Source organism: Muscardinus avellanarius, assembly GCF_963383645.1.
Source record: "Muscardinus avellanarius genome assembly, chromosome: 9".
NCBI classification, from domain to species: domain Eukaryota; kingdom Metazoa; phylum Chordata; class Mammalia; order Rodentia; family Gliridae; genus Muscardinus; species Muscardinus avellanarius.
In genome coordinates, this window is record NC_137795.1 from 28380124 (window position 1) to 28401058 (window position 20935).

Consider the following 20935-nt stretch of genomic DNA (forward strand, 5'->3'; position numbering starts at 1 on the left):
CGGAAGCTCCTTTAAAGGTAAAAAGAGAAAAACTGCTCAGTCTCCCCACCCATAATGAATGGGGAAACCACGCCTTCATAGCTTCCTCCAGGTGCCATCTTAGCCCCTTTTCTGCTGAATCATTTTACTGTGGAAGTTCTTAAATTTTACCTAAAGCTTTGCCTTAGCTTGCAGGCCGCTCAGGCCGAAGGAGGCTGCATCTCTTTAGGTGCTGTATGGACACACCCCATCACTCCCAGACCTATTTTATACTTTATTTGGAAACAGGGTCTCACTAAGTTGCTGAGAGCCTCACTAAGTAGCTGAGGCTGGCTTCGAACCTGTGTGATCCTCCTGTCTCAGCCTCCCAAGCGCTGGGATTACAAGTGTGCGCCACACACCCATCTGTATTGTTTACTTTAAAAAAAAAAAAGTATGAGGTGTGGTGGAGAATCACAGTTCACGCACAGCCTCAGCTGCTTAGGCCCTTCACAACTCAGTGAGACCCTGTTTCAGAATAAAGAATAAAAAATAAAGCTGGGGGTGTAGCTCAGAGGTACAGTGCCTCTGGGTTCTATTCCTAGTACAACAAAAAATAAAAATAAAAGAAGTATTAGCCGGGCGTGGTGGCACATGCTTGTAATCCCCGCGCTTGGGAGGCTGAGACAGGAGGATCGCACGGGTTCGAAGATAGCCTCAGCTACTTAGTGAGGCTCTCAGCAACTTAGTGAAACCCTGTTTCCAAATAAAATATATAAAAAAATAAGAGTCTGGGAGTATAGCCCGGAAGTAGAAAGCCTCTGGGTTCCACCCCCAGTACCACCAAAAAGAAGTATGTGTTGGGGGCCAGGCTGGAACATGATGTACGGGAGTGGCCTAGAGGCCAGACTGCGACTGGTATCTGAAGGTGGACTCGGACCCACGGGGTAGAGCCATCACTGGTACAATGGCACCCAAGCCAATCCTGGGCTCGACCCTGGAGCCAGCTCTTAGTCTTCTTTTTGATGCTAAAAGTATTGGCTAGAGAAATACTGATGAACCAGGACTGAGCAAAGCTGAATTTGTTGAAAACGTTCATCAGAGTAACCAGTCCTGTCATGATGGAGATTTCCACACAGCTGTTGTTCTGTACAATGAAGCCCTGGCAGTTGACCCCCAGAACTGCAGATCTCCGACCTACATGAAAATCCAGCAGTGTGACAAGGCTCTGATGAGGCAATCAAAGCCCAACTCCTCAGTCCCAAGTGGACAAAGGAACAAGACAAGGATGCCCACTATCACCACTCTTATTCAATATAATACTTGAAATTTTAGCCAGAGCAATTAGGCAAGAGAAAGAAATTAAAAGGATTTAAGCAGGGAAAGAAGTGAAATTATACTTGTCTGCAGATGATATGATCCTGTATTTAGTAAAACTCCCCCCCTCCAAAAAAAAAATTCAGTCAACCAGAAGACTTCTAGAGCTGATAAATTCAACAGAGTAGCTGGTTACAAATTCAGCTTGCAAAAATTAATAGCTTTTCTTTTCTTTTTTACTTTTTGTGGTACTGGGGATGGAACCCATGGGCATTCTACCTCTGACCTACACCCCCAGGCCTATTTTTTATTCTTTATTTTGATACAGGGTCTCACTCAGTTGCAAAGGGCCTCGCTAAGTAGCTGAGGCTGGCTGTGAACCCGGATCCTCCTGTCTCAGCTTCCCAAATCCTGGGATTACAAGCGTGTGCCAACACGCTCAGTTATCAGTAGCTTTTCTATACACCAGCCATGAATCCACTGAAAAAGAAATCTGGAAAACAATTCCATTTAAAATAGCCCAAAGAAAAGCAAAACAAAAAGACAAAAATAAACAACAACAACAACAACCAACTAAATAGATAAAAACCTCAGCAATAAATCTGACTACGGAGGTAAAAGACCTCTACAATGAAAATTAGAGGACGCTGAAGAAAGAAACTGAAGAATTGAAGACGACCTTGGAATATGCAAAGACCTTTCATCTTTTTAGATATGTAGAATAAATATTGTCAGAATCGCCATGCTGCCTAGAGTGAGTCAGTGCAATCCCAATCAAAATACCAATGTCGTGCTTCAGGGAGCTAAATGAAAGGGTCCTAACATTCATATGGAGTAATAAAAGAATCAGAGTAGTCAACACAATTCCGAGTAATAAAAAAACATGCTGGAGGCATCACAGTACCTGATTTCACATTATACTACAGAGCCATAATAACAAAACAGCATGGTATTGGCATAAAAATAGACACATAGACCAGTGCAATAGAATAAAAGGCACGGAGACGAATCTTAACATTTCTAACCTGTTGATTTTGACAAATGTGCTAAAAACATTCACTGGAGAAAATATAGCCTTTTTTAAACGAGTTGGGAAAACTGGATAGACATGTATAAGACTGAAATTAGACCCCCATCTCTTACTCTGCACAAAAGTCAACTCAAGATGGATCAAAGACCTAGAAATTAGACCAGAAACATTTCATTTACTAGAAGAAAACATAAGACAAACTTTCCAATATGTAGGCACTGGTGGAGACTTCTCAATAAGGCTCCTCAATAAGACTTCCTCAATACGAGTTCAGGGCTGGTAGAGACTTCCTCAATTAAGACTCCTCAATAAAGCTTCCTCAATAAGAGCTCAGGACTGGTAGAGACTTCCTCCATACGACCTTTCAATAAGACTTCCTCAATAAGACTTCCTCAATAAAAGCTCAGCTAATAAAGCTAAAAATTGACAAATGGGGTGATAGCAAATTAAAAGGCTTCTCTGCAGCAAAGGAAACATTCAAGAGTGTGAAGAGAAAGCCTATAGAATGAGAGAAAATTTTATCAGCTACTCATCTGATAGAATACAAGTATCTTGAATATATAAAGAGCTAAAAAAAAAAAAAACCCTTAAAACTAAAACTCAAGTAACCCAAAGCCGATCGTAGTGGTACATGCTTGTAATCCTAGTATTTGGGAGGCTGAAACAGGAAGATTGCGGTTTAAGGACAGCCTTAGCTATTTAGTGAGGCCCTTTGCAACTCAGTGAGACCTGTTTCAAAATAAAGAATAAAAAACAGTGATAGGGGTGTAGCTCAGAGGAAGAATGCTCCTGGGTTCCATCTCCAGTAAACTTCCCCCAAAAAATCCAAGTAACCCAATTAAAAATGGTCAGTTGAATTTGCTGAGTGTGGTGGCACACACTTGTAATCCCACCATTCAGAAGGCTGAGACCAGAGCGTTGGGGTGCGTGGACAGCCTCAGCTACTTACTGAGGCCCTCTGCAACTTAGTGAGACCTTGTTTCAAAATAAAGAATAAAAATAGCCAGGCGTGGTGGCACACACTTGTAATCCCCGCACTTGGGAGGCTGAGACAGGAGGATCACGCAGGTTTTAAGCCAGCCTTGCTGGCTTAAGAGACCCTGTTTCCAAATAAAATATAAAATAGGTCTGGAGTGTACCCTGGAAGTAGAAGGGTTCCATCTCCAGTACCACCAAAAAAAATAAAAATAAAAATAAAAAATAGGGCAGAGGGTGTAACTCAGAGGTCACATGCCCCGGGGTTCCATTCCCAGACCCGCAAAAAAAAAAAAAAAAAAAAAAAAAAAAGAATTGGATACTTCTCAAAAGAAGAAATACTAACGGCCACAAAATATATGAAAAAATGTTCAACATTATTACTAATCATGGAAATGCTAGAAAGAAATGATTAGAAAGCTAGAAAAGAGACTTCAGATAAATGTGGAGAGAAACCAGTAGAATAGTGGTCTCTTATATTTTTTAATCCTTTGTTATTTTGTGGTACTAGGGATTGAACCCAGAGGGATTCTACCTTCGAGCTACACTTCCAGCCTTATTTTTTATTCTTTATTTTGAAACACCCAGGTCTCACTAAGTTGCAGAGAGAGGTGGGGGGGGTGAGGCTGGAGGGAGGGAAAAGTTTAAATAATGTATGTTCATGAAGGTATCACTACCAAGCTCACTAACATGTATGTGGAGGGAGGAGGGGATGCAGAGGGAAACGCACCAAGTGCTGAGTGCTGGTCTGAATGTGTTACTTTGAATCTCATTGTGATGTGTAATTGCATTGCACCAATAGATGTTTAACAACTAAAATAAGTACATCTATATTGTTGAAAATTTAGGAAATGAATATAAACATGAAGAAAATAAGTCTGTAACCCCACAGATCAGATATGACTATGACCTTGTGTATGTTTCTTTTGGGACATATGATATGCTTATTTGTCTGTTACAAAGAGGGATTATGCTGTATGTGTTGTTTTGTAAAGCTTTTTACCTTCTGTCATCATGTAGACTTTTCAAAACATCATGTTTAATTGCATCATAGTGTACTCTGAGTGATTTATAATATCATAAAATAAATGCTCCCTAACATTTGTACCCCTTAACTATTTCACACTGTATATATATTTAATATTTTTATTTTGTTTATGGTGATTTATTTGAAAAAATTAGTAAAATATTTTTATCTTAAAGTTCTACCTTTGGTGTCATGTTAGGCAGGATATAAAGAGTATACAACAATTTGCTTTGATTTTATTTCTTTTATGGTTTTTTAATGTTAAAAGTTTAACCTATCTAAGCTTTATTGTGATGCATTGAGTAACATTTGTATTGATTCTAATATATAGTAGTTTTTGGATCCTGCTGTTTGTTTTAAGAATTTTGTCAGGAATTGAATATCATATCACAGATTTATCTGTGACAAGTTCAATAGAATAGGTTTTACAGTGGCCAAAAATGAGTGAACTAGCCAACAAATGAATTTGGCTAACTAACTCTATGTCAACCTCTAGCTTTGTAAACTTTTTCCAGTCTAACTTATTTAGGAAAGTGTTAACAATGAAATAGTCTGTTTGGAATGATTTTTTTTATTTGAAAGATACTAGGTTTGTTTTGATTATATACCTACTATATTGTTATAATATAACTGTTAAAAATAAATTACCTGTTTTTAAACATTTTTACAAATATATTTATTTTGGTCTTTCTAGAATATGTGTTTGTGGATATCCTCGACAACATGTAAGGAAATACAAAGGTGTAAGCAGCAGGATACCAGTTTCTTCAGGATTCATGGTGCAAATGTTAACGGGAATTTATTTTGCCTTGTAAGTTTATCTCATGTACAAACCAAACCTTTGCTTTCTTTGGAAAAAAATTAGTTTGTTAATATATTTTTATTGTATTATAATCTCAATAGATAAATAATCAACATTTTTTAAAGAATAGGAATCAAAATAAGAATAGTTATATTTTTATACTTGCATTGGTTCATTATAGTCTTATACTCTTACATATCTTCTTTTTTATTTTTTAATTGGTGCATTGTATACATCATAATGGGGTAAAATCTTTCATGGACATACATGTACACATCGTTCATCTAGCTCCTACCGAATTCCCACCCCATTCCCTCCCCATCCTTCCTTCCCATGCTTGGCTTAGTGATTGACTTCGATATGTTTAAGTACATTGTGTGCTTTAGAGAATTTCCTTCTTCCCCCCTCCAATCCCCTCATTTAGGTTGTTTGCTCCTCTATAGGATTTCCTTTTTCATATAGAGTTCCTCCTATGACCCATTTTTCCTTAGCTTTCACATATTAGGGAAAGCATCTGATTTCTTTTTGTGTGTGTGTGTGTGTGTGTGTGTGGTATTGGGGATGGAACCCAGGGGCCTTCTACCTCAGGGCTACACTCCCAGACCTATTTTATATTTTATTTGGAAACAGGGTGGCTTACCAGCTAAGGCTGGCTTCGAACCTGTGTGATCCTCCTGTCTAAGTCTCCCAAGCCCAGGGATTACAAGCATGCGCCACCACGCCCAGCTTGATTTCTTATTATTTTTGACTGACTAATATTGCTTAGCATAATGTCCTCCAGTTCCATTCATTTTCCCTGATGTAATTTTTTTTTTCATGGCTGAGTAAAATTCCATTGTGTACATATCCCACAGTTTTGTAATCCATTCATCTGTTGATGGACATCTTGGCTGGTTCCATAGTTTGGCTATGGTGAATTGTGCAGCTATGAACATAGATACACATGCATTAGTTTGGTAGTTTCATTTCCTTTCTTATGGGTAGATACTCAGAAGAGGTATTGCTCGATCAAATGGTAGATTTGTTCGCATTCTTCTGAGGATTCTCCATACTGTTTTCCAAATTGGTTGCACTAATTTGCAATCCCACCAACAATGTTTTAGAGTTCCCACTTCTCTGTACCCTCGCCAGCATTTGTTGTTGTTTGTGTTTTGAATGATTGCCATTCTAGTTGGAGTTAGGTGAAATCTCAGGGTAGTTTTGATTTGCATCTCTCTGATTGCCAATGAGGTTGAGAATTTTTTCATGCATTTATTGGCCACTTGAATTTCTTCTTTTGTGAAGTGTCTATTTAGTTTGTTTACCCATTTTTTGATTGAATTATTTGTTTTTTAAATGTTGAGTATCTTGAGTTCTCTGTATATTCTAGATATTAGTCCTCTATCAGAGGAGTAGGGGGCAAAAATCTTCTCCCATTCAGTTGGCTCTTGATTGAGGTTCTTGACAGTTTCCTTTGCTGAACAAAAGTTCTTCAGTTTCATGAAATCCCACGTATTGATTCACTTTTTCCTTTGTTGTGCCTTTGGGGTCTTATTGAGAAAGTTTTTTATCTATGCCTATGTGTTGCATTGTTGGACCTATGCCCTCTTCAAGGAGCCTCAAGGTCTCTGGTCTAATTTACAGGTCTTTGATCCATCTTGAATTGACTCTTGTGCATGGTGAGAAAGTAGATTAATTTCCAATTTTCTGCATATTGTTAACCAGTTTTGCCAATACCATTTGTTGAACAGGCTATCTTTTCTCCAGTGTATGTTTTTGGCCCCTTTGTCAAAAATAAATTGGCTGAAAGTGTGTAGACTTTTCTCTGGGTCTTCTCTTCTGCTCCATTTTCTATGTATCTGTTTCTGTACCAGTACCATGCTGTTTTTATTACAATGGCTTTGTAGTATAGTTTAAAGTCAGGTATGGTGATTCCTCCTGCATGGTTTTTGTTGCTGAGAACTACTTTGGCTATTCTGGGTTTTTGTTGTTCCAAATGAATTTAAGGACTGATTTTTCTGTGTCTGAGAGGAATAATCTTGGTAATTTAATGGGCATTGCATTAAATCTATACATCACTTTTGGAAGTATGGCCATTTTAATGATATTTATTCTGCCTATCCATGAACTTGGAAGATCTTTCCACCTTCTAAGATCTTTTTTGATTTCTTTTTTTTAATGTTTTATAATTTTCTTTGTAGAGGTCTTTTACCTCTTTGGTTAAGTTTATTCTTGAGTATTTTATTTTTTTGTGGGAAATTCTGAGTGGAAGTGCTTTCTGAATTTGTTTTTCAGTGGATTTATGGTTGGTGTACAGAAAAGCTTCTGATTTTTTTTAGATTGATTTTTGTATCCAGACACTGATAAATTTGTTGATCAGTTCTGTAAGACTTTTGGTTGAGTTTGTTGGATTTTCTAAATACAGTATCATGTCATCTGCAAATAGTGAAAGTTTGAGTTCTTCTTTTCCTATTTGTATTCCTTTGATTTCCTTTCCTTGCCTTATTGCTCTGGCTAGAGTCTCCAGTACTATATTGAAGAGAAGTGGTGATGATGGACATCCTTGTCTTGTTCTTGTTTTTAGGGGGAATTCTCAAAGTTTTTCCCCATTTAATATGATGTTGGCTGTGGACTTATTGTAGATTGCCTTTATGATGTTGAGATATGTTCTTTCTGTTCTAATTCTCTGCAATGTTTTTATCATGAATCGATGTTGGATTTTATCAAATGCTTTTTCAGCGTTATTGAGATGATAATGTGATTTTTGTCTTTGGTTCTGTTTATATGATAAATTACATGGATTGATTTTCGTATGTTGAGCCAGCCCAGCCTTGCATCCCTGGGATGAACCCTACCTGGTCATGGTGTATGATTTTATTCATGTGGTTTTGGATGCATGTTGCTAGTATTTTGTTTAGTAGTTTTGCATCCAAGTTCATCAGAGATATAGGCCTGTAGTTTTCCTTCCTTGAACTGTCTTTATTCGGTTTTGGTATTAGTGTGAAGTTGGCTTCATAGAATGTATTTGGGAAAGTCTTGCTTTTTTCTATTTCACAAAATAGTTTGGGGAGTATTGGGGTTAGCTCTTCTATAAAGGTTTTATAATATTCACTTGGATAACCATCTGGTCCTGAGATTTTCTTTGATGGTAGGCTCTTTATTGCTGTTTCAACCTCTATGATTGCTATTGGTTGGTTTAAATTTATTTATCTTCTTGACTCATTTTAGAAAGGTTGTATTTATTTAGAAAGTTATCAATTTCCTCCAGATTTTCCATTTTGTTGGAGTACAGTTTTTTCAAAGTAGTTTCTGATAATCCTCTGGATTTCTACATTGTCAGTAGTAATATCTCCTTTTTCATCTCTTATCTTCATAATTTGTGTTGATCCTCTCTTTTATTTAGTTAGGTTGGCTAGTGGTTTGTCTATCTTGTTAGTTTTTTCAGAAACCAGCTTTTGGTTTTGTTGATTTTCCGTATTTTTTTTTTTTATTCTCTACTTTGTTAAATTCTGTTCTGATTTTAGTAATTTTCTCTCTTCTACTGGCTTTGAGGTTGGATTGTTCCTGTTTTACAAGGGCTTTGAAAAGTGTGTCATTAGGTTATTTATTTGAAGATTTTCTGTTTTTCTTATATGAGCACTTAGTGCTATAAATTTTCCTCTTAATACTGCCTTCAAAGTGTACCTGAGGTTTTGATATGTTGTATCTCATTTTTCATTTGTTTCTAGAAATTTCTTGATTTCGCCTTTTATGTCTTCTATGACTCATTCTTCATTCAGAAATGTGGTGTTCAGTCTCCACATGTTTATGTTGTTTCTCTGGGTCTTCCTATAGTTGATTTCTAATTTCATTTCATTATGGTCTGAAACGACGCAGGGAAGTATGTAACATTTTTTGATTTTGCTAGTGCTCACTTTGTGGCCCAGGATGTGATCTATTTTGGAGAAGGTTCCATGTGCAGCTGAGAAAAATGTAAACTCTGCTGTAGTTGGGTAAAATATTCTATATGTGTCCAACAGGTCCATTTGATTAATGGTCTTCTTCTTTAGGTCTGAGGCATCTTTACTGACCTTGTCTGGAAGATCAGTCTAATGGTGTGAGAGGTGTGTTGAAGTCTCCCAGTATTATTGTATTGGGATTTATGTGTGACTTCATGTCACAAAGAGTTTCTTTCATGAAAGTAGCTACACCTATGTTTAGGGCATATATGTTGATTATTGTTAATTATTCTTGCTGGATTTTTCCTTTTACCAGTAAAAAATGACCTTCTTTGTCTTTTTTTATAAGTTTGTGCTTGAAGTTTAACTTGTCTGATATCATAGTTGCTACTCCTGCTTGCCTTCGAGTTCTGTTAGCATGGTTTACCTTGCTCCAGCCCTTTACCTTAAGTTTGTTATACCTTTACTTGTAAGGTATGTTTCTTACAAGCTGAAGATAGATGGATTCTGGTTTTTATTCCATCTTGCTACTTTATGTCTTTTTATTGGGGAGTTGAGGCCATTTACATTCAGTGTGATTATTGAGAGATGATTTTTAATTTCTAACTTGTTAAGATTTTATTTCTGTTTGAAATACTTTTTATTTTTCTTTGCTTAGGTTTGTTGGATGGAAATTCTTGTTTCTCTGGTTCTGGAGTATATTAGCTATTTGTTCCTGGTAGTTAATCTCTGATTATTTTCTCTAGCGCTGGTTTTGAAGACATAAATTCCTTCAGTTTCTCTTTGTCTTGGAAGCTTCTTATTTCCCCATCTAATTTGATAGATAGTGTTGCTGGGTAGGAAATTTTTGGCTGGAAGTTGTTTTCTTTCAGAATTTGGAATATGTTACTCCAGGCCCTTTGGGCTTTCATGACTTGGTTTGGGAAGTGATTCTAATTGGTTTGCCTCTGAATGTCACTTGGCCCTTTGTTTTTGTTGCCTTTAAGATTTTCTCCTTGGCTTCTACATTGGTCATTTTGACTATTATGTGGCATGGGGAACCTTTTCTCCGATCTTGTATAAAGGGAGTTCTGTACGTTTTTTGAACCTGTGTATCTACCTCTTGCTCTATGTTCGGAAAATTTTTTGCTATTACTTCTTTGAAGAGATTATTGATCCCTTTGGTTTCACCTTCTTTTCCCTCTTCTATTCAGATTACTCTTAGGTTAGCTCTCTTAAAATGGGCCCATATTTCTTCAATGTCCAATTCCTGCTGTTGAATTGTTTTTTACTAAGTTATAAACTATTTATTTGTTTTTGGAGTGATCATCTTTTAGGAGCAAGATTCTATTCTCCAAGTGGTCTAATCAAGTGTTTATGGTTTGAATTGATGCCTTTACCTCAATGATTGCATCCTTTATTTTTTTCAGACTGACTCTAAATTCTTTTCGAAAGTCCTGTATTATTTCTACAGTTACATTTCTGATTTGATATTCTAGAGATCTCTGCATTTCTGTGTTATCAGGTTCTGATGTTGTGGGGTTGTGGGTGCTCATTGCTCCATGTTTTTCCTCCTTCCCTTGATGTTTGAAGTTTGTGCCTTCTCTGGGTCACCACGACTTCACTTATGATGTTCTGGATCTCTGGGGTTTGTGTAATGTCAGCTGCCACTACTTCTTTACTGGGTTGTATTACAATATCTCAGATCCATGGAGTTAGTCAAGGCTGCGCGTGACTCTGGAAGCTCCAGGCTGTGCATTTTCCCATGGGGAGCTGCAACTGGGGTGTGGCATCTCTGCCACCACTACTCATTCAGTGGGTTGAACTGCAGTATCTTAGACCCAGGGAGTTTATCAACGCTGTGTCAGTCCCTGGGGGTGCACCACTGGGATTTCCCCTTTCGGGGCTGCAATTTCACTTACATTTTTGGTGTGTGCTGGTCTGGAGCTCTTCAGGCATGGTGAACTCACTGCCACTGCTGGCAATATGGCACCGCCGCCACACCCTCAGCTGTGAGGCTAGAGTATTTCTTTTCTGGTTTTGAGCTCCGCTCTAAATCCCTGGAGGGCATAATGAGCTTGGCCGCTGGAAGTTTTGGACGGTCTTTGTGCTGAGTTTCAACCAACTCATCCGCAGCTGCTCACTTCAGCTCCTTGTTTACCTTTTCCTCTCTGGAACCTGGTGCTTTGAGGCAAAATGGCGCCAGTGTAGTGCCTGCCACTGCAAAGCGGGCCAGTTTCTTTTCTGCTCTCTCGTTGTTCTTCTAGTTTTCTTTTTCTCTGTCCCTTATATTTATAATTTTTATTTCTCTACTGATAGTGTTTTCTGGCTATGTAAAGCACTGATTTTGTGACAGTAGAGATCAAGTATTAGCAGGACTCATCAACACTGCTTTTCTTGGTCACCATTTTCCTGGAAGTCCTTAATTATAATTCTCCTTTAAACTTCTGAAGAATTTGAAATTAAATAAAACACTTTATCCTTTTTTTTTCCTCTTTTGAGATGAGGTTTGCTAAGTTGCTCAGGCTGGCCTCAAACTTGAGATCCTTTTGTCTCAGCCTCCCAAATCACTAGGATTACAAACACATAATTTCTCTTTAATTCAAAGATAGGATTAAAATGAATAACACTTGCCGGGCGTGGTGGTGCACGCTTGTAATCCTCGCTCTTGGGAGGCGGAGACAGGAGGATCGCGCAGGTTTGAAGCCAGCCGCGCTGGCGTAAGAGACCCTGTTTCAAAAATATAAAATAGGTCTGGGAGTGTAGCCCAGAGATAGAAGGGCTTCCAAGAACCCCAGTACCACCAAAAAAAAAAAAAAAAAAGAATAACACTTAAATATACTCATGATCCCTTTCTCCAGTACTCTTTTTTACTGTAAATTTTAAATAGTTTTTGTTCTCTCTAATCTAAGGTTCTTTAAAAGTATTTAGAGTCAGGTGTGAAGCCAGTGTCACTAATTTAGCAAGGCCGTCAGCAACTTAGTGAGACCCTTTTTCAGAATGAAAAATAAAATAGGGCTGGGCGTGGTGGCGCACACTTGTAATCCCAACATTCGGGAGGCTGAGACCTGGAGGAACGCGGTTCACGGACAGCCTCAGCTACTTAGTGAGGCCCTCTGCAACTCAGTGAGACCCGGTTTCAAAATAAAGAATAAAAGCCGGGCGTGGTGGCACACGCTTGTAATCCCTGTGCTTGGGAGGCAGAGACAGGAGGATTGCGCGGGTTCGAAGCCAGCTGCGCACGCTGGCTTAGGAGACCATGTTTCCAAATAAAAATGTAAAAATAGGTCTGGGAGTGTAGCCTGGAGGTAGAAGGGCTTCCAGGAACCCCAGTACCACCAAAAGAAAGAAAGAAAGAAAGGGAGAAAGAAAGAAAGAAAGAAAGGAAGGAAGGAAGGAAGGAAAGAAGAATAAAAAATAGGGCAGGGGGTGTAGCTCGGAGGTCGAATGCCCCTGGGTTCCATCCCCAGACCCGCAAAAAATAAATAAATAAATAAAAATAAAATAGGGCTGGGTGTTTGTGGGTGCAGTTTGGAGGTATAATGCCTCTGGATTCATCCTCTAGTAAAAACAAAAATAAAAATAAAAGAAAAGAGATTGGGGATTTGGGAGTATAGCTCAGAAGTAAAATGAATTCACCTGGTTTAATCTCTAGTACCAAAAAAAAAAAAAAAGGCATTTTAGAGCCTTTTGAAATGCTGAAATACTTTATTAATTTACCATCAATTAAGTCCTAATATTAGTGATTAGTCTTACCTAATTATTTAGGTACTAGTATATTTCTTTGAAGTGTGTGTGTGTGTGTGTGTGTGTGTAGGGTACTGGGTATTGAACCCAGGGGCATTCTACCTCTGAGCTAAACCCCCAGCCTTATTTTTTAATCCTTTGTTATTTTGTGGTACTGGGGATTGAACCCAGAGGGATTCTACCTTTGAGTTACAATTCCATCTTTATTTTTTATTCTTTATTTTAAAACACCCAGGTCTCACTAAGTAAGTAGCCGAGGCTGGGCACAAACCTGTGATCCTCCCATCTCAGCCTCCCATGTACTACAAGTGTGCACCACCATGCCCAACTTCTTTGAACTATTAACTTTCATTTTGTAATTCTATTATTACACATATTATACTATTTTTGGACATTATATTAACTTGGGACTTTAATTTTTTCTGATACAGATTGTAAGTTTCTTGACTGAAAGCAGAATTAAAGGTTGATGGGCCAAATCTGGCCTGCCTCTTGATTTTTTACACTGCCACTAAAACCAGCCATGTTTATTTGTTTACATATTGCTTGGGGGTGGCAGAGTTGGATAGTTGTGATGGGAGCTGCTTGACCCACAAGCCTAAAATAGTTATTGTTTGGTCCTTTAAGAAAAAGTTTTCCGACCTCTGTTAGACCATTCATATTGTCCCACGGTTCTTTGGTGCTTTTATCTATTTTCTCTTTTTTCTTTCTTTCTGATTTGTTTTGAGTAATTGCTGTTGACCTATTTTTGGGTTTACTTATTCTTTTCTTGAATGAGACTTGACATAGTCTACCATGAAGCCACAGAAGGCATTCTTCATCTTTGAAACTGTGTTTTGTTTCTAGCCTTTTCATTTGACTCCTTATAGTTCCTATCTCTGCCAATATCTCCATCTATTTGAGAGAGAGAGAGAGAGAGAGAGAGAGAGAGAGAGAGAGAGTGTGTGTGTGTGTGTGTGTGTGTGTGTGTGTGTGTGTGGCATTGGGGGTGGAACCCAGGAGCTTTCTACCTCCGGGCTACACCCCAGACCTGTTTTATAATTTATTTGGAAACAGGGTCTCACTAAGTTGCTGAGAGCCACACTAAGTGGCTTAGAACCTGTGCGATCCTCCTCTCTCGGCCTTCCAAGCACTGGAATTATAAGCATGCACCACCACACCCAGCTATGTGAGCATGTTAATTTTTCTTGATAACTTCAACATCTGGGTCATCTCTGTATTTGGTTTTATTGCTTTATCTATTGGCAAGTTTATTTTTTCTCTTTGTGTATGCCTTGTAAATTTTTATTGTTTGTGACTGTGTTTGGAGGTAGGTCATGAAGACTGAGGTAAATATTATTTATGCCTGAAAATGGGCATGACTTTTTTTCTTCTAGGCTGCTAGTGGAGTTATTATAGGCAGGAGTGAGCAGGGATTGGGTTTGTTGTTGCTATGGTTACCTTCAGGCTAGCACTTCAAATCTCTCTAGTGCTACCTGGTATTTAGGGTGGGGGAAGGTTTTCCGCAGTACTCTTGCTCCATCCTCAGCTGTTAGCTTTCCCATATGCCTACCCCTCCGCGTGCTGCTGTGAGCTCTAGGTGTACAGTAGCCTTCGGGCTGTGTGATGGGGTCGATGGGAGTGGGAATGGCAGCAAGTGGTGTTGCCTGTTGTCCTGATCAGCCCTGGTTCTAGGCAGACCTCTGTGCCTGCACCTCAGGGGTGGAAGCTCCTCAGTGACCCTATTCCTCCAGTGGTAAGCGACCTCTAGAACTCTCAGCATAGAATGAGGCTTTAAAATTTCTTGTTCTGTCCCTCAGAACCACTGCTAGTCATTACCTATGCTCTGGGGATTAAAGGGCTTGTTGTTCTTTTCCAAAAGCTTTAAAACTTTGTTCCACTTGAGAAAAGGGTCAGGCTGTATCTTCCTGCTTTTCCCACGAGAGTGGCCACTCTGCTTCTTTAGCTCTGTGCCACCTTGTCCTGTGTCCAGTTTTTCTTATGAGTGTCTATAAGAGGTTTGTGGAGAAGAGCCCAGGAAGGGTTTGAGATTACCTTGTATGTGCTCTCAGAGAGCGCTACCCACCTGCTAGCCCATGAGATTGTAGCTATTGGGCTTTTAAGAATTAAAGAGATTAGCCGGGCGCACGCTTGTAATTCCCGCGCTTGGGAGGCAGAGACAGGAAAATCGCACAGGTTTGAAGCCAGCCGCGCTGGCTTAGGAGACCCTGTTTCCAAATAAAAATGTAAAAATAGGTCTGGGAGTGTAGCCCGGAGGTAGAAGGGCTTCCAGGAACCCCAGTACCACAAAAAAAAAAAAAAAAAGAAGAAGAAGAATTAAAGAGATTAGCTGAATGTATACCCACTTGCATTAGGGCCAATATCTTCTTAGGATCCAGGCTGCTTGGTTGCCTGTGACCTCAGCTCTTTGATGGATTCATGAAAAGTTATGATTCTGAAGATTACCTGGACCTGTCTTTGGTTTTTAAATGGAAGTAATGCTCTTCCGTGCTCTTGGACCTCACTTGTGCTGCCAGGACCTCATATCTCTGTCTAGTTTTGTCATTTAGCTGGTTATTAAGAAGAGTTTGGCATCTCTTTGAAAATTATGCTTATGTATCTCTCTCACACACACATGCACACGCACACTCACATACTTTCCCCTCATATCTTCCTCATATTTGCAGTAAACTCCATGTACACTTCCAAATGACCATTACAATGTGAAGAAATATCTACTTAGGATACTGAGTGGTAGTAGATTTTCATTAAAAACCATGGGATTTACAGAGTAATTTGACCATAAAGTATTCTGAACATTATTCTAAGGTATATAATTTATTATGCTATTACTTGCTTTGAAAGTGTAAAGTGCTTTGAAATTGTTGAAGCTTTTTTATTTCTGGTCTATAAATATAAGTCATATTCTTTAGAGAAGAAATGTACATCTATAAAACTTTCTTTTCTATGAATAGGCTTTCAGGTATAATTGAAAGGAACTCAGAGGTTTAGAAATACATTTTTAAGGGGAGTTGAATGTTAAGCAACATGCTAATGTGATGTGTTTCTTTCCTCAGCAAATAGTTTCTTATTGTATTTTGTTCAATTATATAAAATTAATTTAAAAATACTTTCTTCATTTAATTTTATAGATATAATGGAGAATGGGATCTAGCTCAAAAAGCTTTGGATGATATTATATACAGAGCCCAACTAGAATTATATCCAGAGCCATTACTGGTAGGTGCTTCATTTATTTAAAACTTTCAGTTTATGATTTTTCAATTTAAAACTAATAATTGGGAAGTATTCATTTATAGTACATTCAGATGTCATTAATACGACAGTGATTCATGTTCTTTTTATATACATGAAATTTTATATACTTGAAAAGGTATATTTCAAACTTGAAAATTTTATTTGATAAATTTCTGACATACTTGATAGTCTCTGTTTACAAGTAGGAATGTTTTCCTTAACATACTTTAGATTCATTTAGATTCATTTATGCTAATTAGCATAATCATTGGGAAACCTAATTTAATATTTTCGAGTTTTTAACTTCAACACACACATACATGTTCTTCCCTCTGAGCCCTTTATTCCTTATTCTGGAGGATTTATGTATCATATTATGAAATACCTTGGAGAGAGTAACCTTTTTATAAACCTGTTAATAGTTAGACTCGTGTTTTTTTATCTAAAGGACAAATAATGAATCTGTTAATGCCAATCTTAAGCCATATTTTTCCTTCTTAGGTTGCTAATGCAATAAAAGCTTCTTTGCCTCGTGGTGCCATGAAATCTAGTAAGGAAGGTACAAGGTGTATTCAAGTTGAAATCACACCAACATCTTCTAGAATATCAAGAAATGCAGTAACGAGCATGTCAATAAGAGGACATAGGTGGAAAAGACATGGTAAGAAATGTACAATTCTTCAAATCAGAGCATCAGTGGCTCTTTCACATTTCCTCTATATTTAAGGCACTAGGACTTAGGACATCAGTAACTAGTGCTAGAGTTTCCTGGATAAAGGGCTGCCGGGTCACCTTAACACCTGACTTACCATCTAGGAGTGATAGACGGTAAGGAAAATGGAGCCCTTGGGCTACATGTATGAATGAAAATTTATTTTAAAATTGTATTGGCTTCTAAGTTTTATTTCAGTAGAATAGGAGAGTAAGAAAAATGTATTTTAAAATTATTCATGCCTTTTGGGTTTATATTCTTATTTATTGATGTTCCTTTACTGAATTTTTCTTATTTCTCAGTGAACTCTTTTCTTATTTCTCAATGAACTCTTTAGCAGGTAAACTTGTATATTGGAGTAAAGAATTAATAGGAACTTTAAACATTTTGTCTGGACTTCCTGGTAAAGAACTAGGCATTTCTATTTTTAAAGTTAATTTTGTTTCAAGAATGTTTTATGTTAATATTTTGTCTCATCTGCTTCATTTTATTATTTTAAAATTTTATTGGAAACTAATTTCATTCATTGTGGCTTTCTTAGTATTCTCTATTTTCTTCCTTTCTCTTCAGAAAGTGACCTTTGTATGGGAAGCAAAGGGGCACTTTTCCCCCAAGCAAACGTGTATTATGGGTAAAACAAAGTCTAATCTGTTTTCTTTTTCCTGGAGACTGGAATGAAAATGGTAGCTCCTTTTTGTACTGTGTTTCTATGATCTCTAAATATAAAATAGGGAAGAGGCTAGGAATGTAGCTCCGAGATTAACCCCTAGCATCATATTTTGTGTGTGTGTGTTTGTGTGTGTGAAATCATCCAGTTTAACCAATGATAATTTTGATCCTTTTTCATTTCTTTTAAGTTAGTGCGACAATTCCTGAAAGCCCAATAAGGGAGGTATAAAAGAGGTGGTGATGTTTGCCAGTAGCAAGGCAAATAATACAACTGTTTAAAACATATAGCTGGGCCGGAAGTGGTGGCGCACGCTTGTAATCCCCGCGCTTGGGAGGCAGAGACAGGAGGATCACGCAGGTTTGAAGCCAGCCGCGCTGGCTTAGGAGACCCTGTTTCCAAATAAAAGAAAAGTATAAAATAGGTCTGGGAGTGTAGCCCAGAGGTAGAAGGGCTTCCAGGAACCCCAGTACCACAATAAATAAATGAATAAATAAATAAATAAATAAATAAATAAATAAATAAATAAATAAATAAATAAATAAAACAAAACATATAGCTGGGCATAGTGGTGCTCAGCAATTTAGAAAGACCCTCAGCAACTTAGTGAGACCCTGTTAAATGTAGTAGTAGTAGTAGTATAATGGCTGGAATGTAACTCAGAAAAAGAATGCCCCTGAGTTTAATCCCAAGGGAGAAAAAAAAAAAATATATATATATATATATATATATATATACACACACACACACACTAAGGCTCAACATACTTCAGTTTTAGATATGAGTATGTTTTTTTTTTATTTTTTATTTTTTTGGTTCCTGGAAGCCCTTCTACCTCCGGGCTACACTCCCAGACCTATTTTTATATTTTTATTTAGAAACAGGGTCTCCTAAGCCAGCGCGCGCGGCTGGCTTCGAACCTGCGCGATCCTCCTGTCTCCGCCTCCCAAGCGCGGGGATTACAAGCGTGCGCCACCACGCCCGGCTAGATATGAGTATGTTTTAAAGATCAGCTTTTGTGTTTGGGCATTATGTGTGAAAATAGGCATAGATACCACATACCAAATCATACTGAACATTGTCATAATTGTCATAAAGGACCTGGTCATAATTGCTTCCAAACTACTGCTACAGGAAGTGTAAGAATGAATTTTAATCTTTTAAATTTATCTTCTTGCTGTTTAGATGGACCTATTGAGAATAGGGGGGGAAATGTAGGTCCTACAATTAAAATTGGAAAATATAAAAAGCTCTCGTATCTGCATGCATGTGCGCATATGCACACACACTTGTCCAAGTATGCATTAACAGAAGGATATAGATACCCTGCAATTAAATGGAAGCTATTTTCCAGAAATATTTTGTAGAAAAAATTATCAAAATAAGAGAAAATACAGTGTATTTATTAGGTTGTTACATATCTTCTTGGTTCCATTTTGGCTGCCACTTGCGGGGCTATACTCTGTCTTAAGGCTATAGCCTCATTAAAGAGCCTTCTTATTGCCTGTTCCCCCACATTTAATGAGCCCTTACATCTCTACATGTGAGCCACTCCTGTTTATGAGAGCGAAAAATTTATAGATGAAGGTACAGAAGAGAATGAACTATCAAAACACAAGTTATGTGTATGGGCAGATACAGAGTCCACAGGCTAGCTTTGTTTGCAACCTTCATAGTGCGAATTCTCTTTATCTGGTGGACTGTAAAATATTTCTGATCTAAGGTTCATCATATTTGTCTCTACAGGTGACTTACATTCTCCCTTTTTTGAGTAGTCTTGGCTTTCCGTCTATATTAGTCTGTTTTCTGTTTCTATAACAAAATACCTGAAGCCCCCCACTTCATAAAGAAATGTGGTTAGGTCACAGTAATAGAGGTTGCCTTTTGATGAAGGCCCCCTTTCCCAGGCTACAGCATGGTAAGGAAGAGGAAAGGGAAACATCTTGTGCAGAAGGGGCCAGCCCATGGGTGGCCTTGCTTTATAGCAACCCACTCTCAAGAATCAACCAGGGTTCCACATCACTTACTTCCAAGGGCAACACCCCAATAACCTAAATATGTCCCATTAAGCCCCACCTCTGGAAGGTCCCACCACTTCTCACATAATCACACTGGACCACCCTTCCAGCGCATGAACCCTTGGGAGACACATTCAAACCATAGCTCCTTCCTAGAGCAGTATTTTTTCTCTTAAGTTACCATGTTTTGCTGAATTAAAACTTCTGTTTTCTATCCTTATGGTCCTATTTCCTACTTGAATATTCTATTGTTCTGGATTCTGTGGCCAGTGTGGACTTCTTGTGGGGAAAATAAGTACCTTTGATATAGCTCTTTTTTTCTTGGTGCATTGTAATCATACATCATGATGAATTCCAGAGCAGTAGAGACATACATGCACACAGAACTTGCTGAGCCTCTCCCAGCTCACACCCCACTCCATCCCTTTCCCCGTGCATATTGAGATTAGCATTGATAGTTTTTTGTTTGTTTGTTTGTTTGTTTGTTTTGCGGCACTGGGATTGGAACCCAGAGGCATTCTACCTCTGAGATACACTCCCAGCCCTATTTTTTTATTCTTTATTTTGAAACAGGGTCTCACTGAGTTGCAAGGGGCTTCACTAAGTAGTAGCTGAGAATGGCTGTGAACTGTGATACTCCTGTCTCAGCCTCCCAAATGCTGGGATTACAAGCGTGCACCACTACACCTGGCTGATAGTTCTTAAATATATAGACATTTCTCAAATTATAAACAGATTTTTAAAATTAATTATAGTTATATGTGAAATTGTATTTATTATATTTATATCTAAATTACAATAAAATTTAATTAATACCATCTTGTAGAAATCATGTTTAAAGGAGTTACAGATTAAAGGGTGACTCACAAGGCCCTTTTTATCTCATAATATTTCTGAAGCATAACCTTAGAGGATAAATTTAGTTTATGACCACGTGGAAATATACTTAGAGTTCTTATAGTTAATGATATCCTAAATGTGTTTCCCCTGTCCACTCATATCCCCACCATCCCCTCCCCCAGCAAACCTCACAAGAATAGAGGTTTCTTCCCCAACCCCTGCCTGTGTCATACAGAAGGAACAAGGACTCTGCAGCCCCAAGCCCATGGTAATGCAGGCTGAGGAAGGAGGTGGGGCAAGAAACCTGAACTGTTAAGGAATTCTCCCCCACCTCCACCTCTTTCTTAGACTTTTTTTTTTCTAGTTCCGGGAAAGGTGAAAGCAATTCTGTTTTCTGTTGAGTCTCTTCTCTTTTTTATTATACTTATTTGTGTTTACTTTATTGTCTTCTTTTTCTCCTCTTCCCATCTCTATTTGGGCAAAGGAGGGACAGGTAAGTGAGGTTCTCTCAGTGAAGCAGCCAAACTGAACTTTCTTTTTTCACTTTCTTTTTTTTCTGTCTCCCTTTATCATTAAGGAATATATATAATTAAGCCATTTTCTCTCAAAACCATAACATAAACATACTGTTGTGTTGGCATATCTGAGTCACTGAAAATTATTACATAGCAAGCAGATACATTAAACAGCAGCAATTAATCACATTTAT

At 38.1% G+C, this 20935-nt stretch overlaps 1 protein-coding gene across 2 annotated transcripts in view; it reads left to right on the forward strand.

The window, feature by feature from the left end:
- Positions 1-20935, forward strand: part of HYCC1 (hyccin PI4KA lipid kinase complex subunit 1) — a gene marked incomplete at both ends in the record, with an annotated part of 59983 nt that overhangs the window by 25339 nt on the left and 13709 nt on the right. For both annotated transcript variants that reach the window (XM_080701540.1, XM_080701541.1), the window contains 3 exons: positions 5002-5118; positions 15884-15971; positions 16491-16650. In XM_080701540.1, coding sequence (XP_080557666.1) covers positions 5002-5118; positions 15884-15971; positions 16491-16650 — 365 coding nt within the window. The remainder of the gene's footprint in view (positions 1-5001; positions 5119-15883; positions 15972-16490; positions 16651-20935) is intronic.